The following is a 20,459-nucleotide window of genomic DNA, read 5'->3' on the forward strand; positions in this document are numbered from 1 at the left end:
CTATTTCTACCAATGTAGATTAATTTTAATCTCGGTTTAATTCACTGTTTATCTTTTTCTAATTTTTAGAACTGGAAAAAGATACAAAATAAGTTAAACCAAGAATTAAAGTTAATCTACATTGGTAGAAATAAAGTTTAAAGGAGCTCTGAACCCAATTTTACATTAAAAATTTAATAACACGATGTAATAACATGTGGTTTAAAACCGGCCATATGAAATGTTGCCAAGAGGATTGAAGTTTAATTTATTGCCAGCTAATTTAACGATTCGTAATTAACAGGATTCACCTCTTGCAGATACGTACCGCAGACGACCGGATACGACGTCATAGGTAGACCGTACGCGAAATCGTCGACGAAAATTGAGGATGACGACGCCGATGACGAGCCCATAAAGTTTTCCACGTCGAAAGCCGCCAAGATGAGAATCGAGGAGTATCGCGATCCAGACGGCGACAGCGTTCCGTGGTATCAGGGATGGAGCGTGATAGTATCCCTGGCCGTCTTCCTAGGTTACTTCTGCATCTTAAGGGAGGAAAACGATGTCGATTTGATACTCGGCAAAGACTTGCAGACGACGATACAAGAGTCGATGGAAAGTATGCAGAAAGATTTAGAAAAGAAGCATCAGATCAAAATGAAGACACACAGGTCCGAATAGGGCGTTTTGTTTATCCGATATGCTATTTCTGGGCTCGTTTTGCGAAATCGTTTCCTCGCCCCCCCCCCCCCCGTTATATAACGAATTGTTTTTCTCACGCCACGCGCTTTCCACAAGGAATTCAGTAGACGTTCAATTCAATTCACAGTGATATCTCGGGAAACACAAACTAACGTTATTTGACGCCAAAGCGCAGCTTGTTTCCTGGGATTTATCTAAATGTGTATTCTGTGTGTGTGGTTGTGTATATATATGTATATACGGAATACTATAGGAGAGAGGTTTGTTAAGAAAAAAAATTCTTTTATCTGTAAATAAAAGATACGTTCAATGTAGATGGTTCTTTATAACGGATACAACAAATGGCCCCATATGACGTTATTTAATATCGTGCACCACTCGATGGACGGGTGGCGAATGATCGTGTCCGGGATGCACCTTTTCCACGTGCGTCTCCAAGGGGCCACGACCATCGTCATCGACAGTACCGTCACCTCTTCCGTGCAGCAGGGATGCAATCTGATATCGACAATACCTGCGGGGAAAAAATTATTCACAATAAATTGAACGCTGCTTGCTGTTTCGGGCGGCAGAGTCGCTACGTTCCCTTTCTGAGGACGGAATACGTTTTTCAGCGGCGTCTACAATGAGGCTTAAGATTTAAAATCTTAAATCTCTTCAATAAAAATCTTGTCTTCATTGTTGAAATTTAGCCCCAAGTATATTGTAAAAAATAGCGACTTTTACGCGACTTCTTAAGGGAGCTTTAAACCCAAGATTTTGCATTAAAAATTGAATAGCGATACATGTGATTTGTACGAAATGTTGCCAAGAGGAAATTGAATTTTCTGTCTTAAGTCTCATCAGTAGACGCATTGTACGCCGCTACGCTACTCACTGCAAGTGCTATAAGATCGCAGCAACCACTTCCAAAGAGTGTAAACGGGCATGACTTGCAGGTAGAACTTCAGCCTGGTCAGAAAACCGCCGAACGCGATGGACGCTAATCTGAGCTGCAATAAAACGGATAACGCCGCGATTATATCTAAGTCTCCATGACTTTCTGTTGAATAGAAATGCCAGTTAGAATAGAATAGAATAGACAAAATTAAAAGTGTATCACAGTTACGTAATATCCAATTTTATATACAATATGAATGATTAAGCGTTTTATTTTCTTTATTTCAAACTAATTTTAATTTTGTATAATATCCAATTTTATATAATATGAATGCTTAAGAGTTTTATTTTCTTTTATTTCAAACTAATTTTAAAATCAATCGCATTACTTTGAATGAACGATTACATTTATAAAACAGATTTACTTTAACATACTTATTAAATTTGAAGTGCATTTGACGAAATTTTTACAACGTAGCAAACGTAGATTATTTTCTGAAAGGGTTGAAGTCCCGAAACAGATATTCTTACCAGGGTAAATACGGTGTAGTATACCCACGTGGTGGGCATTAGGAACAGAAGAATGGTGAACGACAGCGTCCCGACGAACAGCTGATCCGTCTGATACTGGCAAGAGTCCACTCTCTCGCGCAGGGGATTCTTCTTCTTGCCGAGGAAGAGTCTAAACAGCGCCGTGATTCCTCTCAGCTGAATATTGAAGAGCCTGTGACGAATTACGACTTTTGAATTATTTCAGAATTTCATATAGAAAATCGTACAGGAAATCGATAATTTTTTTTATAAATTAAACTGAGACATGAGAAGACACTACACCTTGCCGCGTAAACGTAGATGCAATACGTGTGGAAGCTGACGAGGGCCAGGAGGTCCGCGACGATGGATATCTGAAACGTGATGCCGAGCCGTCCGAACAGGAGCAGCACCTCGAACGCGAGATCCAGAAGCGGCCTCGAGAATATTAGAAATGTCCACCAGAGATGTATGTGATACAGGAAGAACTTGCCCATAGTATTGTTCAAGGCGTGATTGAGCTTCAGGCCAGCTGGCACGCCCATCAGCCAGTTGATCAGGTCCTTTAGAGTCTCCACGACTTTCTGTTGAATAGAAATTCCAGTTATTAAAACTAATAAAAATAGACAGAAATAAAAGTATATCACAGTTATGTAATGTTCAATTTTATTTAATATGAATGATAAGAGTTTTATTTCCTTCATTTCAAGCTAATTTTAATTTTGAAATCAAATACATTAGGTACTTTGAATGTACAATTTAAATCAGAGTTAATTTAATATACAAAAATGAAATTAAATGAATTTAAATGAAATTTAAAGTGTATCCAACGAAATTTTTACTAGAAAGAAGTAAATTTTATTAACGTACATGACATGCACATCTAAACACTTGCCTCCGCATTGTTTAGAAGGAGCTGCGAGGGCTGATCCTCAATGTAATACCGCAGTAATCGCAATACGAAGATCCCCAGTGCCATGTCTATCGCCATCGCCAGGGCGTAGTTTCCCGTTTTCAGTTTGAAGTTCCCGTTCCGTATGACTGTCACCAGCATCCACTTGACGTTCTCCAGCCAGTCGTGGACGTGCAAGCCGAGGTAGGAGTACCTCAGGATCGGCAGCAATCTCTCCGTCACCTTGGACAGCAGCAGGACGAGGTACAAGTGGAGGGACATGTGGTAGGTCAGCAGGGTCTCCCAGGCGCGAACGAGTCTGGACTTGATCCTCAGCTCGTCCCTCTTGCTCTGCACGAGCTTCGCGAGCTCGTGAAAGTGATCGCTGCCCGACGCTGCTGCCCCGCTCTCGAACAGCTCCGTCTCCTGCAACGCTCGCCGATCGTACAGAATGATCATCGTGCGCGTCGCCGACAGATCCGACAGCCTGCTGCTGTTGAGGACGACATTCGCCAGGCGATACTCGTCGTACCCCCGTCCATCCGCGGTGCCAGGCCTCGTCGTGATGTGCACCCAGTTCGCGTGCTTACGTTCCGCCGCAGGCTCGTCGATCGCGTCGTTCCCGTTGGAGTAATACCCGATGACGTCCAACGTGGACCTGGTCGACTCCACCGTGGCCAGTCTACGCAGGCTGATGACGTAGAACTTTTTCAGGCCGTTGCGAGGGTCGTGTATCACCTTACCGAGCACGTAACCGGACCGCTCGGCGCGCAGCGCTTGCGGAATGAATATCAGCAAATTGCTCGTCATTTTCACAGCCAAAGATCTCTATTATCTCTTGTGTCCTTCCATCTTATAGTAAGGAGTGCAATATATTATTTGACTATCCTGCAGTCACTTTGCGGGCAACATTTTTCATTCTTCTTTTTTACGCGATAGGAGGAAACTTTTTTTTCCACTAATTGTTTGTATATCATATAACAGAGGAAGCCTCCAGAATTTTTCTTTAATTGAATTGTCAAGTGGCTTGTTATCTTTGATCTTCACAAACTATTGCACCTATAATTATTTTCTTCTTTTTTCTTGTGATATTACCTATAGAGACATAAACAGTGCCATGACTTTTTACTCTATTAAAAATTTCGTAAAATAGTTCCTTTACCTATATAATTCGCTGTTCCTTTTAGCAAGCTGTAAGCTGAAGTAGATAAATATTCTATTCTACTTTTCACTGTTACTTTAATTATTTACTCGTAAACGTTATTTAACTGTGTATTTTAAGTACTTCTATATGCTTATTTGTCATAATTGAAAACTTGCGTTGTGTAAATCAAAATCCTTATTTTGCAACATTTTTTTTTGGTGTTGTTCCATCTGATGGTGGGTATGCGCTTTTAACAGAGAGGAGTGTTGGGGGGGGGGGGAGTTGTTTATGTTGTCAGACCGGGCAGTGGAATGTGGATTTGCGCAGATGACGGCAGATGGCAGTAGCGGTCTCGGCAGTCGCGTCAAGTCGCGTGTGGCGTGTTGTCTGATTTGGGTTAGGTTAGTCGTGTCGTGTCGACCGCGTGGTGTGTTCACTGTGTCTTTTATTCCGAGCTCGTCGTCGAGCAGAAGCTGGTAGGAGCAACGTGTCCTGAATGGTATGATGCTAAGTGCAACGGTGATAAAGCGTCGTTCTGGTATCTGCATTAACGTGGACAGCGATTTCGCGGAAAAACTGCTGGAGCGTAGACTGAGGAAACGAGAGGAAACTGAAGAGATCAACGAAAGAGCTGACGGTATATAAGATTTTTATATTTTTTAGAACCACCCCCTGATTCCCTGCCCTTCCCTTGTCACTTGCATACCTTCTAGCGAAAATAAGAATCGGAGCGCAAGTCGAATGTGAAAGGGGAGAGTGATAGAGGCGTAAGCGAGACTTCTAGGAGGCGAAAATTGGAACTCCAAAATGTGAAAGAAGCGTTAAACAGCAAAATGTAAAAGAAGATGAAAGCTCCTAGAAGTTTCGCTTCTATCACTCTCTGTCTATCCTTACATTCGACTTGCGCTCCGATTTTTATTTTTGCTAGGGTAGAGGGTGAAATGTATTCGTTAATAAAAACGTTCTACAATGACCTTTGAATACCTGTAAGAATAAACAAAGATAATAAATCCAATTTTAATTGTTATATTTAAAAGATTTTCCTTTTCTTCTTCAGTTAATTTTGACGAGATATCTCAAGAGAATATTGTACAAAGCAAACAAAAGATGAAGGAAAGAAAGCGGACATTGAATGAAGCCAGGTAAGAAGTTTTAAGATTTCACCCTACAGGTAAATATTTTTCTTTTATATTAAAAAATTCATTAAATGAAAAAATTAGATTATTAAATCAATTGATATAAATAGTCACATGTAGCTGTCAAAGATTTAATTAATTTTTTTTTTTAGTAACGACGATAGTCCCAAACACACAACTAATGAGATGCCTCAAGAGAATATTGTACAAAGCAAACGAAAGAAGGAGAAAAGAAAAGGGACATTAAATGAAGCCAGGTAAGAAGTTGTAAGGTCTCAACTTACTGATAAATATTTTTCTTTTATATTAAAAGATTCAGTAATGAAAAAAAATTAGATTATTAATCAATTGATATAAATAGTGACATGTGGTTGTCAAGAATTTTTTTTTGTTTTAGTTATTCAAACGACGTTACTCAAAAAACTAACGAGATATCTCAAGAGAATATTGTACAAAGCAAACAAAAGAATAAGGAAGGAAAACGGACATTGAATAAAGCCAGGTAAGAAGTTTTAAGATTTCAACCTAGAAATAAATTATTTTTTAAATTATGTTTTGATATAGAAACATTTTACAGTAGCAATTACATTAAATCAAAATATTTTTTTTTATATTGAACGATTCATTAATGGAAAAATACTAAAAAATATTATCATTAATCAATCGATATAAATAGTGACTTGTAGTTGTTGAAGATTTAATTAAACATTTTTTTTTAGTAACGACGATAATCACAACACTGACGAGGTATCTCAAGAGAATATTGTACAAAGGAAACGAAAAAAAAGAAACATTGAACGGACATTGAACGAAGACAAGTAAGAAGTTTTAAGATTTTACCCTACTGATAAATTATTTTTAAAAATTAAATTTTGATGTAGGACACTTTATAGTAGCAATTACATTAAATCACAAAATATTTATAAATAGAAATACTTTTTATATATTAAAAGACTTATTTATGAAAAAAATATTAGGCCATTAATCAATCGGTATAAATACATGTGGTAGTGTCGAAAATTTAATTAAACAATTCTTTTTTTGTAGTGGCGACGATACTGATATTTCAAAGGAGGCTGCAGAGAATGTAAAGAGTACGAAAGAGTTATCCAAAAGGCAGTTGAAAAAACAGAAAGTTCTTCAGGAAGAAACTAAAAAGAGGAAATCTCAAAAATCGAATGCCAAGCAAAAGGCATTAAGCTATTTATCCACGGTAGATTGTTAATTGTTGGAATTGTTCGTTAATCTTAATCGTTATTTACTCCGAAATTTCCTTAACGAGCACTCGCGAGTCCAGATAAAACTTTAAATTAATTTACGTTTGCTTAAAATTAATGTAATTGAACAATTTTTTTTTTAATTTTGAAAGTCAAAATCCGAGAAATAAGATTGTGTTATAACTTGAATTTATATAAAATTATGAAAAACATTGTTATAAATGATCTTTCACGTTATCTGAAAATTTGGCGCGTAATTCAAGAAAAAAAATTGGATCTCCTAGACTCGCGAATATTGATTAGAATTAATATCTTAAACATTTTTAATATTTTTAAAAACTCTGATTTTGGAGTAACTTATGCATTAAGCAAGTTCTTTTCCGTTTGCAGCCGTTTGTGAGCATTTTCTGGCTGTTTAGAAATTTCTCAAATTAACATAAATTGTTTTTTTTGCAGTGGAAATATTCTAGAAACGAATGGAAGTTCGAGAAGCTCAAGCAGATCTGGCTGATGAATAATTTGTTGAATGAGGATGCCATCCCTGACTCTCTTTTCCCCGTCGTTCTGGAGTACTTCGAGGGTTGCAAAGGCAAGGCACGTGAAGGGTTGCTGAGCAAAGGAATGGAAGTCATAAGGAAAGCTGAGATGGAATTGGACGAGGATAAGAAAGAGGAGATTATGAAGTCGATTGCTTATAGGAGAGCGAGGCAACTTTTGCAAACTTTACACTGAAATATAATAATACTCGACCGTGCGCGCTGCCGACCGATTGTAGTTTTAACTTCCAAAAAATTTCAAGAGAAAACCGACACTGAAATATAACAATACGCATGTGTGGAAGCAATAGTGGGGATTGTACGGTCTCTCCACTACAGTAGTGAAAAGCGTGTATTAAAAGGAGATAAGAAAAAATACCACTTAAGAGCCTCTTCGTCATTTCATAACATTAGCGCTAGCACGCATTCTAGTATTATTATATATTTTAATGAAAATGAGATGAAAGAACCGTTGAGAAGAGCAGCTTTAATTATGTCAGATCCGAGAGATGATGACGCGAGAAAGTTCGCCAAATTTTGCGACTAAGTCTCATACATTTCTTTTATTGTAACGACTCGATTACATTATATTGACTGCAGTGACTTATCTGGACGAGTTAAAAAATGCGCGACTTGGCTACGAAAGAATACAGACATTTCAATAAAAGAGATTAGAATGTACCTGTTGTTCAATTAATATAATAAATATTAAATAGTAAAAATTGAATATTAAATATTTATCTATTATGTCAATTTCATTTAATTCTATTATATTAATTAATTATTAAATATATTAAGATCTAATTTCGATCTCATTCGAGATGACAGTTTGTATATATTTTTTGATAATAAATTATACCATATAAGTAAAAAATAGATGATCTATTTACACTTGCTTCATTAAACAAGAGAAGGCGGTCTTTTGTTGTTTGAAATGTCTTGAAATTTTCTAGCCTTCATTAACACTATGTATGGGACGTTCCATATCGAGTGGCGCAAATATCTGGGCAAAATTCGTTAAGTCGAAATAAGTTCGAGGACTTAAACAGGTAAATTGTAGGTCAAATTAAAGTTTTAGGTAAGGCAAATTTTATTTTAGAATTAGGACAATTTTATTTTAGAATTTAAGCTCATTAGAAATAAAAATGTTTCATTAAAAAAAAGTGCTATCCACGTTGCTATTTCATTGATAAGAACCTTTTATTAAATCTGCATTTATTGAGAGAAATCTAATCTTATTTTGCGCAATATTACATGTACATAATTATCGGGATACATTTACTCAATATATAAGAATTTACTACAAACGCAGATTGCAGATTCCGAAGCGTTATGTAAAAATTCTCTATACAAGGATTAACGAGAAACAGTGACACGTTAAAAGGTAATTTACAGAATAATTTTTAACTACGCTACTCCGTATACTTGTTGACGAACTGCCTGAGCTTGTCGGTGTCTTGGAGGCCGACTATTCTTTCTAGAACCTTCCCATCTTTCATAGCAATGAGCACGGGCACAGACCCGACCTGAAAATTAATGTACAATAAAATGTGCGGCTCAAATGAAATTCAATTCAAAATTGACTGGGGAAAAAATTACACGCTCACATAATTGTTCGATATTTATAATTCTAAACTTTCACATAGCAAAGATCAACTTTGAATTAGTTACCAGAAATGTGTCATCACTTCGTGACTTCAGAAATCAAGTTCCTATGCGTCTCGATGACTGCTATACCGAAACTACTATCAAAAGATAAAAATACCTACGTGATAATCAAGGGCGAGGTCCGTGTTCTCGTCAATGTCAACTTTGGCTAAGAGTATCTTCCCCTGCTTTTCGGCGACAACCGTTTCTATCCTCGGAGTCAGCATGCGACAAGGGTTGCACCATCTGAAATAATATTAGCCAGGCTATTCAGCAATAACGATTGGGGGGAGGAAGGGGCATCAATAATAGTTAACAGGAAAATCAGGCCAAAGGTTGCAATTGTTGCTCTATGCTTACGTGGCAAAGAAGTCCACGATGACGGGCACCTTGGAGTTCATCACGCGTTCGTGAAAATCTTTGTGATCCTGCACCTTGAAGGCGGGAGATACCACCTGCTCCTGCGCGGGTGCGGTGGTGTACAGCCTGCTGCCCTGCAAGAGGGTCCTGCCGGTGCGGATAGTTTGAACTCCCAGGCGCTGCATCTTTCAGGTTTTAAGTTGTTCGCTGGTAATAAAACAAAAAACGTGCAAATTTAAATTATACGTCAAAGTAGAATTGCCTCCCCTCCCCCTCTCTCTCCCTCTCTCAGCTTTTAATTTTCTCTATATACATGTGTATTTTTGCATCTATTTGTTTCCAAATTACATTTATATATAAATGTAATTTGGAAACCAATAGATAATTATATATTATATATAAATGTATATTTCCAAAAAAATATAGTTACATTTATTTCATCTTTTGACAGATTTCAAGAGTTTAACGGGCCGAAACGTCTACAAATACCGGAGTAACGTGCGAAAGCGTACAATCTGACATTCCGTCGTCGATAGAATGTCAACCGCTGCACTGGCCGTACGAAAGTGGCCTGAAATGTCATTCGAGGTAAGTCGCGCGCCGTCTTATAGAGATTCATGGTGAGAGTGTCCATCGACATTGGAAATCGTCGCGTTCGTTATTATTCTTATCGAAAGAAGAATCCTCTCGACATTGACCGCGAGACCTTTTCTTTTTTCGTTCGCCACCTCGTGTGTCTCACCTTGGCGAAAAACGGCGTGCAATCGCGTCAAACTTCACGCGCACCCGATACAATTCACGTGTCGCTGCGTAAATTCGCGGACTCGTCCGTGGCTCTTCTGTCACTCTCCTACTGTCTAAATCTTATTTTACATACGAGTTGCAACAGTTTGCGACACACTCACCGATAACCTATTGGCTATTGCAGCTTTTACTCGCTCCCACTCGCTCCTTCGGTCCCCTGGCAGTTCACGTCTTCACGACGACGGACTTTCCCGCGCACGCGCCACGCGCAGCGAGGTCGACTGCGTCAGCTGACTGCAAAGTGCAGTTCGTCCAAGCTGCTCCAACCGTGCTGCAAAAAGTGCAAAAGTACAGCGCAGGAGGTGCGGCACAACATAACAACATTGGAAGTTTGTGCTGGCTGTGCTTTCGTGTTTACTGTTTTTTTTTCCTCAATAATTATACGCTCTAGTCAAGAATGCAGGACTCCGAATAGAAGTGATAAACGACTGCGCTTCGATAGATTAGGGGGGACCAGTTGTAGGATTTCAATAAATTTTAAACTTTTAACTTAAAGAACGTAGACGCAGGTTTGTAGGTTATATTTTGTATTGGACTTCAGTCTGCTTGATTAATGTATAATTAATTTTTAATTGGATTTCAGAGATACGCGCTTTGTCACGTAGATTGCCGCTCAGTTATATTCCATTATTTTTCTTGCGTATGTGAACAATTGGTATTCAAAGGGAGCTAAAAACAATAACAAAAATTAGGCTTCAGATCACTTCAGATGTTGCTGGCTAATTTAACATTATGACAGTCATCTGAATTGAAAGTGCTGACGAAGACCTTTTTCAATAATTCTGTAAACCCGTTTAGGCTGAACGAGAAGATTGAAATGAAATTTATTGGTTCGCTGTAGGAAAGCAAACCAAACCTCGACAGATTGTGAGTAAAACTATAAAATTATCGAAAGGTTGTGTCTTTTTCCATGATCTACGATAGCAGGAGGATGTAAAAATAACGAAAGAAATCTTTTACACTTTTTCAGGTGAAATTAATGAGCATTTTCTGACGTCCGACAAATCTACAATCAAATTGTTATACATTCCGTTACGGCTACGAATTTCGCGGGACTGGCTTATCAATTTGATTGTAACACAAGTCGCTTGATGCCAAGAATCAAAGATGAATTTATTGAAAATAAGTTTCATAGGTTTCGTGTCTATTTTAATCTTTGGTAAGAAGTAATTTATTTTTATCTTTTATTTCTATCATATGTTCTTTGCCTAAAAGGAATACAATGAGCTATTAATAACTATATAAACAGTTGCTTATATACTTAAATAAATTAATCTTCGATGAAGATGAAAACCGTAAAATTTGCATGAATGTTTCTTCTCAATTTTAAATCACTTTTTTGAGGATCGACATCAAGTATATTATCTACAACATTTTAGTTAGTGTCGTAAGCAGCGACGAGGTTGCGGAAAAACTTGCGGCGCAAACGGTGCCTGAGGATGCTGACAATCAAGAAGAAAATAAGCAGCTTCACGCGGACGAGAGGAACGAGTCCGCGGAAGTAAACGCTGACGTCGCGGTAAACGCCACCGATATCTCGGCTGCTGAAGTTAATCGCTCGTCGGAGAGGGGCGATAGTGCCGGAAGTAGCGACGAGGTTTCGGAGGAACACGCGGCGGAAGCAGAACCTAAGGACGCCGACGATCGAGAAGAGAGCAACGAGGCTCACGCGGACGAAAAGAGCGAGTCCGCGGAGGTGAACGCTGACGGCGCGGTGAATGCCACCGATGTCTCGGCCAATACTACCAAGGTCAATTGCTCGTCGGAGAAGATCCACGGCCCCGTTGAGGTTCTACGAAATTGTTAATTGATTTAAATTTAACAACTAAATTTATTAATGAATTAATTTTACACAAAATAGCGCGTTGCGTTGAATAGATGAAATAACAGCTTTCTCATGTAATAACTAAATTCCGTTTTTTTTTCCTCGTTACAGCTCGTCAACGCGACGAGGCTCATGGAGCTACTGATCCTGGAGCCCGGCCCGTCGAACCGCACCAGAAACGCGAAGAACAGTAGACGGCTACCGGGTACGTGCGTCCTGGTGTTGTTTTACGCCAGGTGGTGCGTGTTCAGCAGTCAAGCCGCGCCGCACTTCAACGCCATACCTCGTTCGTTTCCCCATATCAAGGCCGTGGCGATCGACGCGATAAAGCACCAAAGGTAAGGCGTGATGCGACATAATTCGCAAAATTGATGGATTCGCGCGATTCCAAGAAAATCACACCGCTTTTCAGCTTCAATGCCCAGTACGGGATAGTCGGGGTGCCGACGCTGATGCTGGTCCACAACGGCAAGCCCGTCGCCAAGTTCAACGACACGATTTACACCCTCGAGTCGTTCGCCAAGTTCGTGTCCCATCGGACGAATCTGCAGCCGAACGGCTCGCTGTACGTCACGTCGGCGGACTTCACCGGGCCGGTCTCGAGCACGCCGTCCAACGAGATGGACTACTGCCTGGTGCTGTCGTGGGTCTTCATAGTCGCCTGCGTGCTGTACTTCACGTCGCGCAGCAGGTGGTGGCAGCAGTTCGTCGAGCTCATTCAGAACACCTGGCTCGAGAGTAACGCCGAGCACGAGCACGTCGATTAGGAGAAAAAAAATAGACGATTAACTATTTATTCATCGAGGTTTTTGTAAACATGTAAATAGAAGGGGAAAAATAAATACGTGTAAATATAACGAGTAGGAGAAATCCAGAATAATTAAATTACTTTAAGTTAAATAATTTATTTAAAATAATTAAATTTCTTCAAAATACTGCTACATTTACCGCTTGCTTTAGTTACTATCAAAAAGTTGCTTTAATTGCAAGTTGCAATATAATTACTCGAAATCGCAAAATTAATGCTCATAGGTGAGAGCGAATTGACTCTCGAGTGTTTGATTTGAAATGAAAGTTTAACAATTGCAACATCCGATATATTGAAGTTCCATATATTCTAATTTTCTTCATTTTTATGGAGGTTTTAAATTAAAGCGCGTGTATATGTTTATTGTTAATAAATTTGCCTAGTTGTTACATAAGGCGGCTAAATTTAAAATTGTTTCTATTTTAGTTTTCTATAAATTACTTGGTGGCTCTTATTGCCTTTGTCTTATTTAGATTATATATCTTATTAAAATTTTTGTAACTCCGGTTTTTTAAATTTTCGGCGGAGGCATTAAAACATTAAACATTACAAGAACTTAATTCAACCCTTTGAACTCTTTGAAGCGTGGCGTGACTTACATACGTGTATATATAATAGATTGTAAGTTTTGAAAATTGAAAAGATATTCTTTGTATTCCAATTTCCTTTGTAAGTTAATTTTAGTAGTACTTTCAATCGCTGAATCCAAGGTTAAAGTAAAAATTTCAAATTTCACAATGATTTATTCAGAACGGCGGCTCGAAGTCCGGCAAATTTTTGATTTATGTAATATGTAAGGCGGCAAAAAATTTGGCTCACACAAGATTTATTAATAAACCTCCGAAGGTTTTCGTGATAGCAGATTTTAAATCTGAAGTCAAAAAATTTATAAATTTTCAAAAATTTTGTTCGAGTGACTTTATCGACAATAAACGTGATCGTCACGTGGCAGGGGAGGGGGGGGAGAGGAGGGGGTTGTGATGACCGACTTCGAGATTCACTTATTAACCTCCCAACTTCACGATTGTTGTGTTCGGCATTTGTTTGCGCTGAAGTTCGTCTCTAATGGATTTGTTATCGCGATGACCGGGCTTGTGGACCGTTGCTGAGGGGGCGGGGTGGTGAACGGACGGACGGTTCGACGTGTGCACAATTTCGCTGGATGGCAGACGAAATGAAATTTCCGCAGGACGCCCATCCGCAAAGCACATCCGCCCGACGTCTCGCGTGCTAGGTTAAGCCCGACCCGGATTTTGATAGACGGTAAACCGGCGCGGCGCGGCGCGCGGCACCGATCCCGAATCGACGACCTGGACGAAGAGCCGAGCCTGAACGCGCTGCTCAATTATGGGCACGCTAAACCTCATCTGCCCCATGTGCTGCGGCGAGACCTTCAACAACACCCAGTCCCTCAAGTACCACCTGCTAAGCCTGACAGACAATCTCTACTGTCCGAGCTGTTCGCAGCGTTCCGACTCCGTCATGGCGCTCATTCAGCACCTGGACATGTGCGAGCACGACTTGAGGTACCGGGTGAAGTCCGACATCCTGGCGGACAAGTTCAGGAAGGGCGGAAAGGAGCCCGAGATCAAGATGGATCTGCTGCTGGTACGGGAAGGGGGGAAACGTAGTTTCGTTGCGATAGAGCGTTCAATTTCCATTTTCTAAACACTTATATGTTTTTTTAAACATTGCTTAAAATAGAGCTCATACAAATCTAAAAAAAAAAAAAGTATAATTGCAAAGCTCTTTCTGTGGAATTCTTGGAAAGTCTTGAAATCATAAAAACCCACCAAGTAAAAATATAAGTATTTAAATGAATAGGATATATAGATGCTTAAAATATATACAAATTGTATTTATTTAATGCAATTTAATTTAATTAAACAAGAAATAATTTAAATTTAATGCTTGACAAAATTTCAGAATCAGGAGCAAAAGCACATTTCGCTGCCAAAGGATTCTTTTGTTTACCTACAGCAAGAGTTTCCAATTATCTAACTAATCATTAGATGATAATATATTATTTTATACACGTGGATTTTAATTCATTAAAATAACATTTAAAATGATTGAAGCTTTAAATCTAAAAATTATTTTAAATAGTTATTTAAACTGCATATCCTTGGTACACACATGATGATTTGTTTCCAGGCCACTGGTTGTTCTTGTGTAAGTTAATTTTTAACACTTTGCAAGAGTACACAAAAATTATTAGGTGATCCTTACATATACTTCAACATCTTTAAAAAATTGTATTTGTAAAATTGCATTTGTAAAAGATTCTAAAATTATTAAAGAAAAAATTGTATATAAATATTCTAACTAATTGCAGCCGGCACAAATAACGCAATCGCGTGTGTACTAAGGATTAATCGTTGCTCTTTTCACCAAGGTCACTTTGTAGTCGCAACTGTGTTGATTTCAGGACGTTAAGACGCAGCAGCTCAATCGCGGCTTCCTCGCGACTATGGGCAACAACGGAGTGGTCATAATGGGCGATTCGCAGACGATACAATTGGATGAGAATGGTTTGTAGAATTGCCGTGTTTTTTTCCCCTCCCCCCCTTTTCTGTTGTGCGTAGGAGTTCTGTGGAGTTTGATCTGTCGTTTCTAACAAAACACATCAGGAGAGATTAAAGTCGTAGAAAAGATGGACACGGAAGAAACGCAACCAGATCAAAATTCTCTGGATTTCAAGATGCCCGAAGGGCTCGTCGGCGACGTCGGCGGCGGTGCGCAAAGAAGGCTGCAGCTGCAGCCGTCGCAGGGCTTGATGGCTATCCCGATATCGAACGCGGACCGCAAGGCGGCGTTGATGGAGAAGAACATAATCGCCGTGCTGCCGGACAGCTCCGAGCTCCTGGACGGCGAGACCACCGCCACCCTGATCGACGTGGATCGTATAAATGAGGCGGAGGAGCTCGACGAGGTTGATCTGCTGCGGGTCAAGCGAGAGCTGTGCGAGGTATAACGAAAAAAAAAAAAAAAAAAACGAACCGGAATTGTCTTTGGGAGGATTGTATCTTTTTGTGTATTCGTATATATTCGGTGAATGTTGTTATCACGAAATCTCACCTTTACAAATTGGTAAATTGAAATATTAATATTAAATTAATAATTTCCGTCAACGAACAAAATTTACGGGTATATTATTAAATATATTTAATTTAAATATCAAGATGTACAGATATATATATAATTGCAGTATCAGTTTGATTTAACTACAGTCTTCATCAGCCGCCAACGTTAAATAATTAATACATGATTATATAAAAACGCGAAATTTATTTATTACTTTACGTTTTTTGGTACTGTAATCATATTATATAATATATTTGTACATCTTGATATTTAAATATATTCGCAAAAAAATTATTACTATTATAATTAATAATAATAGTAATTAGTGTCTTATTGTCGCCCTTAAATTTTAATTTTTTCTACTGTTTAAAAAAGCAAAAACATTTGAGTTGTTGAATTTCAAGTGTTTTTCATGACTTGTATATTTTGAAATATATTTATTAGTATACCTTCTATCAATTTTGCTCGTTTACGGCCTCTTAATTTAATATTAATATTTTTTCTTTACAATTACGAGCGGTATTTAGATTATCGATAAATTGATTTTTATAATTTTTTTCCCCCTTCTCGCTTCTGTCGTAGTTCGAGTCCGACGCCGTGTACAGTTGCACTAGCTGCGAGATGAGCTTCAACTCCGTTCTGGAGCACATCAAGCAGTTCCACGACGGGCAGGAGGTGCTGCTGGAGATGGCGGAGCAAATGAACGACCTGGCGACGACGAGCCCGGTGTCCGCGATGTCCGACGGCTCGGAAAGTCTGGCGGGCAACAACAACGCGAGGCAGCGGCAGACGATGAACACGCTGCGCACGGAGGAGTGCGTGGACAACGAGGGTAGGCTCTACACCCGGAAGGTGGTGCAAATCGAGAGATTCTGGGACCGCACGCCGATTCAGGTCACAACGACGCAGTCGCCGAAGGCGCCGATGATCGAGAAGTTCTTTTCGAACGTGGAGGGTGTCAAGGTGTGATTTATAAGGCGCGGCTTCCCTCTCGGTGCGAAGAGGGAAGGGGGAAAAAAAATCTCGATACCGATATTTGTCACACATACACACACGTGAGAACTAACTGTTCTCCCCCTCTAACGCGACCGTATGATGATCGCAGGTACGAGAGAAACGCCTGGCGACCGCGTCGACCGCGCCAAAGTACAAGTGCAATCAGTGCCTGCAGCAGTTCTCCAAGTTGGGAAACTTCCGCGTGCACGCCTGCCTCCGTGGCAGTAACCGTTGCGAGCAGTGCGACCAGAGCTTCGCGACCCCCAGGGCGTTGCAACTTCACGCGAAGGTGCACGACAGCGAGGCCGATCCGAGCCAGAAGACGTTTATCTGCACCACGTGCGGCACCGAGTTCTGCTCCCACAAGAGCCTACGGCTGCACTCGCGGATGCACGCGCCGGTGAGGGCCAGACACGTCGAGGCACCCGAGGGCACGCCTAACGCAACTTTTACCTGTCCCGAATGCGGTAATAAATCCTACTTCTCGTTTCGCTCTTTCAATTAGATATTCACGCTACAAAAAATAGTCAAGAATCATTAAATTTATTACTCACTCAGTAATCAAATATTTAACAAAATATACAAGTTATGAGAAACACTTGAAATTCGAACACTCAAGTGTCTCTGCTTTTTTAAACAGTAAGAAAAAATTAAAATTAGAAGATTTGACGGCGACAATAAGACACCAATTACTATTGTCCATTAATTTTAATGGTAATAATTTTTTTGCGAATGGATGTACGCGTGTATTTAATAATCTCTCAAATCATATGAAAAATTTTACTTCCAATAACATAATAATTAATAGCATACTTTTGTATGACAGACAATATCAAGCTGCGTGTATCCTTTTACTTTTCAATCTCTAAATATTTATTCTACATTAATTAATTAATGCTCCACAGGCAAAACGCTGTCCGAGTCGTACAAAGACGCGCACATGACGCTGCACACGGGCGATTCGGTGACGTGCACCGTTTGCAACCGGAAGTTCGATTCCGCGGACAGTCTGGCGATGCACGCGGCGGTGCACGTCGAGCTGGCGCCCTCGCAGTCGCCCACACCGCAGGTTTCGTCCTCAACCGTCGTGGAGGCAACGACGACATCGGCGACGACGCCAGCGACGGTGACGCCTGCGACGATCGCCATGACGTCCACAACAACGGTGACGACGACGGCGACGACGACGGTGTCAACGGCGGAACCCGGCGACAGCCAGAAACCGTATCAGTGCCAGCATTGCGGGCGCAGGTTCACCAGACCGCACGAGAAAGTCAAGCACGAACGAATTCACACCGGGGAGAAGCCGCATGCTTGTGAGGTAGGCGGACTTGCTGAAAATGTTTTTTAATGCTAGAACTGTCGACGATTCATTTCTGTTTCAATATAACTACACATCTTGGAAAAAAAGGATAAAGGAGGAAAATTGATCATTTTAATTATTTATAAATTTCAATAAGAGTTACAAAAAAAGGATACTCCACTGTAATAAATTCGAGTAATTTAAAACATAAATTGCAAACCAGTCGTTCGACTTTGGATTCGAATTCTGGTATTAAGTGTTGAGGCACATCTCACCTCATTGCATCACGTTCTTGACTGGTCGAAGCTTGCAATGTGGAAGTGTTGTGCCGGTCTAATGTGGCTTCCGGCTACCTCATTTGTTTTATTACAATTGCAATTTTCATCTCTGTCGGTTTGCAGGTATGCGGCAAGACCTTTCGCGTGTCCTACTGCCTGACCCTCCACATGCGCACGCACACAGGCGTGCGGCCGTACGCCTGTCAGCACTGCGGCAAGCGCTTCAAGGCGTCCTCCGTCTACAACCATCACCTGCTGACGCACGGCGACGAGCGCGCCTACACGTGCCCGTACTGCCCGAAGACGTTCAAGACGCGGGTGCAGCTGGCCGGCCACAAGAACAGCCACACGAAGCCGTTCCGGTGCACCGAGTGCTCGCGACCGTTCGCGTCGCTCTACGCCGTCCGCGCGCACATCCAGACGCACAAGAAGGACAACAATCTCAAGTTCAGCTGCTACGTGTGCGGCGCGTCGTACGGTCGGGCGTTCGCCCTCAAGGACCACCTGAAGCAGCACGGAAACCAGGACGTGCTCGCGCTGCCGGAGCCGGCGCGCGAGGAGGAAGTGCACGAGAACTTCCTCCTCGGCGAGGAGGAGGTCGAGGAGGACGAGTTCGCGGCCCCGCCGCCGCCGCCACCACTGCCGCCACTGCCACCACCGTCGTCGCTTCCCGTCGTCGCGTACCCCCCCGGCGTGAACGACACCGACTGAGGTCAATTGTTGCAATTCGATTCTAGTCGCAGAGAGAATCGTGACGCGTCCCGCAAGCTCGTCCCTGAAGCTTGCTGTAAGCCTACGGTATATCCGAGATAGATTGCTCGTGGAGACTTGCGAGGCTGACACGGACGGCGTATTCCGTCGTTGAAACTTCCGTCGCGCCAAGTACACGAAGGCTCCTGTGTACGTTTGCGCGTATGTGTCACCAGAGAGTTCAACGCGAGTCGTTGCGCGAAGTTGGAGCACATGTTTTTTTGTACCAAAACCAATCGCTCAGATCGATTAGGAATAATTGTACGTAAGTGTTGTTGACTCGTTCGTAAAGTTTATTCGTTCGTTTTTCCCGTGCCATTTGTCGTTTTCCATCACGAATTCGTGAGCTTGATTTATGAATCCATCGCTAAAGGAAACTAATCCAGGGAGGGTGTGCATTACATCATTACTGATACAACGCATACATATTAATTACGCAACGAGTTGTTTTACCAATTAATTTATTTAACATTTAATTGATTCTTTTTATTTTCTTTAAAAAAAAGAAGACATATATTAAATTATACATAAAATTAGTCAGACAATATATTAAATATATTGACTGATGGATTCTTTTCCACAACGTGTATTACAATATTTTAGTTCACTTCTTGCATTACTAAATTGCGAGCTTTTTCTTCAAGTGCATTGTAATACTTATAATAATTATTATAATTACATTAATAATTATAATAATTATTATATGTAAATTACATATTTGCATATTGCATACGTTCGATCGCAGGTGTTGAAATTCATGAATAAAGCTGATGAATTTCTCGATCGATGGAACCTACCGCAATTTAGTTTTGAATTATTTTAAATAAGGCTAACATGTTTTTTAGTACGCGCTTTTAATTTATTTGAAATTTCTTGCCGACAAGAAATGTACTCTTTCGTACGTGACAATATACATATCGTAGCAAACTCGTTCTAGTTTTAATTGCGCGATTATTTAATTCATTACGTGCACAATGTAATTCAATTACGAATCATTGTGTACGATCATACGAAGTAGTTACATTAATTGAAGTTACTCAGCGAGAGATTAAATACCGTGCAAATGCGACTGGAATTTCGTTCCAGGCGAGACTTGTGATCTTGAATTATTTTAATTTAATAATTAAATGCAATTTTTTTTTGTAGTTTTAATGATTCATAGTTTCTTAATGTTAAACCTGTTGTTACAAATTGTTGTTGTTTAAAAGATATTTTATGACAAATTAAAAATTTTATCAAAAAATTTGTTAAGTTATTTCTGTCGTTTATCATTAGTAGATTGCTGTTTCCGTATTTAAGAGACAGTAAGTGATTTTAACAGAGACCAGAATGTTGTAACACTGCTCGCACCCTTACGTATTTTTAAAAATAATTCAAAAAGTTTTTAAAATACTGAGATACGATTTTTTTCACCACGAATGTTACTCCGATTTTTATCATAAGAATTAGATATCAAGGGAACAGAGGCATTAATTAAATAAATGGCAATAATAACATTAATGACATTAAACAGCAAGTCAAAATATGATAATAAACAAAATGCTGTAGAAAACAAGGGAAAATGTTTATTCAGATAAAATGCGAT

The 20,459-nt window shown here is 40.1% G+C and overlaps 6 protein-coding genes across 10 annotated transcripts; 4 read left to right on the forward strand and 2 right to left on the reverse strand.

Annotated features, from left to right (window-relative positions):
- Positions 1-220: 220 nt before the first annotated feature.
- Positions 221-998, forward strand: LOC105454538. The gene is made up of 2 exons (XM_011697209.1): positions 221-240; positions 300-998. Exons 1-2 carry the CDS (start codon positions 221-223, stop codon positions 661-663), a joined length of 384 nt encoding a protein of 127 aa, XP_011695511.1. The 3' UTR covers positions 664-998.
- LOC105454469 (phosphatidylinositol N-acetylglucosaminyltransferase subunit Q) lies at positions 990-4,407 on the reverse strand. Of its 2 annotated transcripts, none has more exons than XM_011697084.1 (6): positions 4,149-4,407; positions 2,990-4,081; positions 2,398-2,678; positions 2,095-2,287; positions 1,562-1,676; positions 990-1,198 (listed from the first exon to the last, which is right to left on the reverse strand). In XM_011697084.1, the coding sequence occupies exons 2-6, from the start codon at positions 3,794-3,796 to the stop codon at positions 1,008-1,010; spliced, it is 1,587 nt and encodes a 528-aa protein (XP_011695386.1). In that variant the 5' UTR covers positions 3,797-4,081; positions 4,149-4,407; the 3' UTR covers positions 990-1,007. The 2 variants fall into 2 exon arrangements, with proteins under 2 accessions (XP_011695386.1, XP_011695387.1); XM_011697085.1 differs by having other exon boundaries at positions 1,116-1,198; positions 1,562-1,671.
- A 116-nt stretch (positions 4,408-4,523) lies between these two features.
- LOC105454470 (protein MNN4) lies at positions 4,524-7,395 on the forward strand. Its single transcript, XM_011697086.1, has 7 exons — positions 4,524-4,767; positions 5,188-5,272; positions 5,419-5,523; positions 5,664-5,768; positions 5,986-6,084; positions 6,314-6,479; positions 6,940-7,395. Exons 1-7 carry the CDS (start codon positions 4,632-4,634, stop codon positions 7,213-7,215), a joined length of 972 nt encoding a protein of 323 aa, XP_011695388.1. The 5' UTR covers positions 4,524-4,631; the 3' UTR covers positions 7,216-7,395.
- An 805-nt stretch (positions 7,396-8,200) lies between these two features.
- Positions 8,201-10,033, reverse strand: LOC105454471 (thioredoxin, mitochondrial). Of its 3 annotated transcripts, none has more exons than XM_011697088.1 (4): positions 9,932-10,033; positions 9,027-9,233; positions 8,789-8,912; positions 8,201-8,545 (listed from the first exon to the last, which is right to left on the reverse strand). In XM_011697088.1, exons 2-4 carry the CDS (start codon positions 9,209-9,211, stop codon positions 8,432-8,434), a joined length of 423 nt encoding a protein of 140 aa, XP_011695390.1. In that variant the 5' UTR covers positions 9,212-9,233; positions 9,932-10,033; the 3' UTR covers positions 8,201-8,431. The 3 variants fall into 3 exon arrangements, with proteins under 3 accessions (XP_011695390.1, XP_011695389.1, XP_011695391.1); XM_011697087.1 differs by lacking the exon at positions 9,932-10,033 and adding an exon at positions 9,769-9,925; XM_011697089.1 differs by lacking the exon at positions 9,932-10,033 and adding an exon at positions 9,457-9,572.
- Positions 10,034-10,106: 73 nt separating this feature from the next.
- On the forward strand, positions 10,107-12,540 carry LOC105454473 (thioredoxin domain-containing protein 15). Of its 2 annotated transcripts, none has more exons than XM_011697090.1 (6): positions 10,107-10,339; positions 10,414-10,697; positions 10,801-10,989; positions 11,210-11,619; positions 11,767-11,993; positions 12,068-12,540. In XM_011697090.1, the coding sequence occupies exons 3-6, from the start codon at positions 10,938-10,940 to the stop codon at positions 12,420-12,422; spliced, it is 1,044 nt and encodes a 347-aa protein (XP_011695392.1). In that variant the 5' UTR covers positions 10,107-10,339; positions 10,414-10,697; positions 10,801-10,937; the 3' UTR covers positions 12,423-12,540. The 2 variants fall into 2 exon arrangements, with proteins under 2 accessions (XP_011695392.1, XP_011695393.1); XM_011697091.1 differs by having other exon boundaries at positions 10,107-10,289.
- A 928-nt stretch (positions 12,541-13,468) lies between these two features.
- On the forward strand, positions 13,469-20,117 carry LOC105454474 (zinc finger protein 658-like). The gene is made up of 7 exons (XM_011697093.1): positions 13,469-14,071; positions 14,892-14,994; positions 15,094-15,431; positions 16,130-16,510; positions 16,653-17,010; positions 17,449-17,864; positions 18,248-20,117. The coding sequence occupies exons 1-7, from the start codon at positions 13,811-13,813 to the stop codon at positions 18,833-18,835; spliced, it is 2,445 nt and encodes an 814-aa protein (XP_011695395.1). The 5' UTR covers positions 13,469-13,810; the 3' UTR covers positions 18,836-20,117.
- Positions 20,118-20,459: the final 342 nt, after the last annotated feature.

The sequence above is a fragment of the Wasmannia auropunctata genome, unplaced genomic scaffold, assembly GCF_000956235.1.
Source record: "Wasmannia auropunctata unplaced genomic scaffold, wasmannia.A_1.0 LD335985.1, whole genome shotgun sequence".
In the NCBI taxonomy this organism is placed as follows: Eukaryota; Metazoa; Arthropoda; class Insecta; order Hymenoptera; family Formicidae; genus Wasmannia; species Wasmannia auropunctata.